Here is a 2,739-nt window from a genome sequence, read left to right on the forward strand (position 1 = left end):
TCCATCCATCCATCCATCCATCCATCCATCCATCCATCCATCCATCCATCCATCCATCCATCCATCCATCCATCCTCATGCCTCGGGAAACACCAGACTGTTGCGCCCCATGTCGTCCTGTCAAGAACGAAAAAATCAGACCTGATGATTGGACTGGTATTTTCAAAATAAAAGCCCGGATAAGAATTCAAACTTGAACGCGAATCCAAATTTTTCTGGAAAAACGAGCCTGATGTCCTAATTAAAATCACAGCTTAGTGTTTTATTTCAACCACAGCAAACTGTCGATTTAAACTTCATTTTAGACCACATATGTGTTGCATTTTTAATTTATTGCACTTTAAGTCTTGTTTTTGTGTGTGTGTGTATGTGCCTCAAGCTGCAGCAGAATTCGTTCAAGCCAAAACTCCAAGTTCACGTGTTGATTTTGAAGCGTAAACCGGAAGTCTCGTGCGGCGCACTCTTTCCACCAACTCTGAGCGCAGCTGACTCTCCTCCGCACCAAAAACAAACAGACCCTCACGCGCAGCTCTGAACGCGCGCGCGAGGACTCCCAAGTTTTCTCTCCTCCAGAACCAAACGTAGCATGAGTCGCAGGCAGGAGGACCATGAGGATATAACTTGACGCACTGTGGACTTTTATTTTATTTTTTTAAACTATGCCTTTTTGTAAGCGGACGATACTTCCCAAAGATGTGTGCAAGCCGGACGGCAGGAGGAGGCTGGCGCTGCTCGGGGAGCTGGCCGACGTGTGCGGCTCCTCGCTGGGCTCCGTGCTGCGGCAGCTCTCGGATCTGTCCCGGCACTCGGTGAGCATCCTGGAGGAGCTGGAGGGGGAGCTGGTGTCCGTGTGCCTGCGCTCCGGAGCGCTGGAGGCCAGAGTGGTCCGGCTCCAGAGGCACGTCGCGGCGTTGATCAGCAAACCTCCACCGAGAGGTAAGTCCACAACCTGTCCTCTGGAAGATAAATCAATTAATTAATGAATAACGCTTGGAGTCAGTTTGTAAAGCTTCAGGAGGGGAGTTGAAGTTGCTTTGGTCGTTTGACTGAGATGTGCAGCAGGTTCAAATGTGTCCTTTTACTTTTATTAAAAGTGTCATTGTTAAGGTCATGTTCTTGCCAGAGCAGCCCGGTGTCCTGTTTACTTGCTGCTTTGAAAAGTACGTAAAAAGTGATTAAAATGTTACAAGAAACTGGGCTTTAGCTGATAAAACGTGACGTAGAAGGGGTGGGAGCTCTTAATGAAGTGGTGTGTAAAGATGTCATGCAGCTCCATGGGACTGCGCCAACTTTTTCTGCCTTCTTCATAAGTTTGGCTCCAGGAAGTTGTGGTTTCCGAGGCGCTCCTGAAGGCAGCACGCTGTGGGTGTGTGAAGAGAGAGAGGAGAGGAATGTGGTGGAAAAGCAGGGATGTCCTGCATTCTTTGCAGTTTTGTCACTTTACCTGTGATTTTTATCTCTGTCTTTGCCTCCATAAGGGTTCTAATAGGCCTACATTATTGTATATGTGTTCATTTAAAGTTTTACATGTAACAATCCAATTAGGGCTTAAAATGTATTAAAGGGAACCCCATTATTTCATAAACATTTAGCATAAAAATAACAGGCTGTTGAATTTGTATATAATACTGTACATCCAGATTTTCATTTCATAGATCTGAAAATTTACCTATTTGTGTCACAAGTGAGGATGAGATGGAATCATAGGTTCACATGAATTAGACTAAATATTACGATAAATATATAAAAATATTAGGTTTTATTATATAGGTATAAATAGTTATTATTTATTGTATTTTTTAAGTTTTACCACTTCCAAAATTGACCTAAATGAGCCATTCATCTCCTAAATTACTAAGCTTGTACTAAATTAGAAAAAAAAAAGTTTTTTAAAAGCCTTACGGTCAACCTAATTTCTGCTGACTCAGGTTATTTCCAAAATAGAGCAGTGACTGTGGTAACCTAATCGTGTATTGCTTTCTGAAATCAAATAATAAATGATAATAAATAGATGGCGGCATGGTGACTCATTTGATGGACTGAATCCCAGTCGAGGACCAAATAAAAAAAACATTAATATAAAGTTCAGCTTACAGATTTTAATGTCCTGTTTTATTTAGACTGTTGCAGTGTAAAATGCAGTGTAAAATGCAGGGTAAAAGGGTAAAATGTAACTATAGAATATAATGTGTTGATGCGTTTACTTTGTAATCTTTGTTTTAGAGTGGAATTTCCCTTTAATGATCATTAAGGCATTTATTTCTAAAGTTTGAGCACAACTATTACAGCAAAGCTTTAAATACCCAAAGTCAACCATGGCACAGTAATATAGTTTTTCCCATGCAATATGCAGCCCAGGTGCATGATGGGAAATCTGCACTGGGGTCACGAGCCCAACCCTTCAAAACTACATAGTTTTTTCATTGTTTTTGTTACAGCTTAGGGGTAGGTTTAGGACCAAGGTGTGAATTGAGTTTAGGTTAGTTTTAGGGTAAATGGTCAGGATAGAAAATTACCAAAAAATGAATGGAAGTCAATGAATGGTCCTAATAAGGATATAAATACAAACTTGGGTGTGCACATGTTCAGTGCTGTAAGACAGAAAGAAAACCTCCCTTTAAACACAGACCAGATGTGGAGCTGGAAGAAGGAGAGGATATGAAAAATGCAACTTGTCCTATAGTTTACACAGATCCATGTGTGTGTGTGTGTGTGTGTGTGTGTGTGTGTGTGTGTGTG

The 2,739-nt window shown here is 41.3% G+C and overlaps 1 protein-coding gene across 1 annotated transcript in view; it reads left to right on the plus strand.

Moving 5' to 3' along the window:
- Positions 1 to 368: 368 nt before the first annotated feature.
- The window catches only part of nhsl2 (NHS-like 2), a gene marked incomplete in the record, with an annotated part of 202,245 nt that continues 199,874 nt past the window's right edge, over positions 369 to 2,739 (plus strand). The window contains 1 exon segment of the mRNA XM_014018260.1: positions 369 to 936. Coding sequence (XP_013873714.1) covers positions 660 to 936 — 277 coding nt within the window.

The sequence above is a fragment of the Austrofundulus limnaeus genome, unplaced genomic scaffold (genome assembly GCF_001266775.1).
Source record: "Austrofundulus limnaeus strain Quisiro unplaced genomic scaffold, Austrofundulus_limnaeus-1.0 Scaffold188, whole genome shotgun sequence".
NCBI lineage: Eukaryota > Metazoa > Chordata > Actinopteri > Cyprinodontiformes > Rivulidae > Austrofundulus > Austrofundulus limnaeus.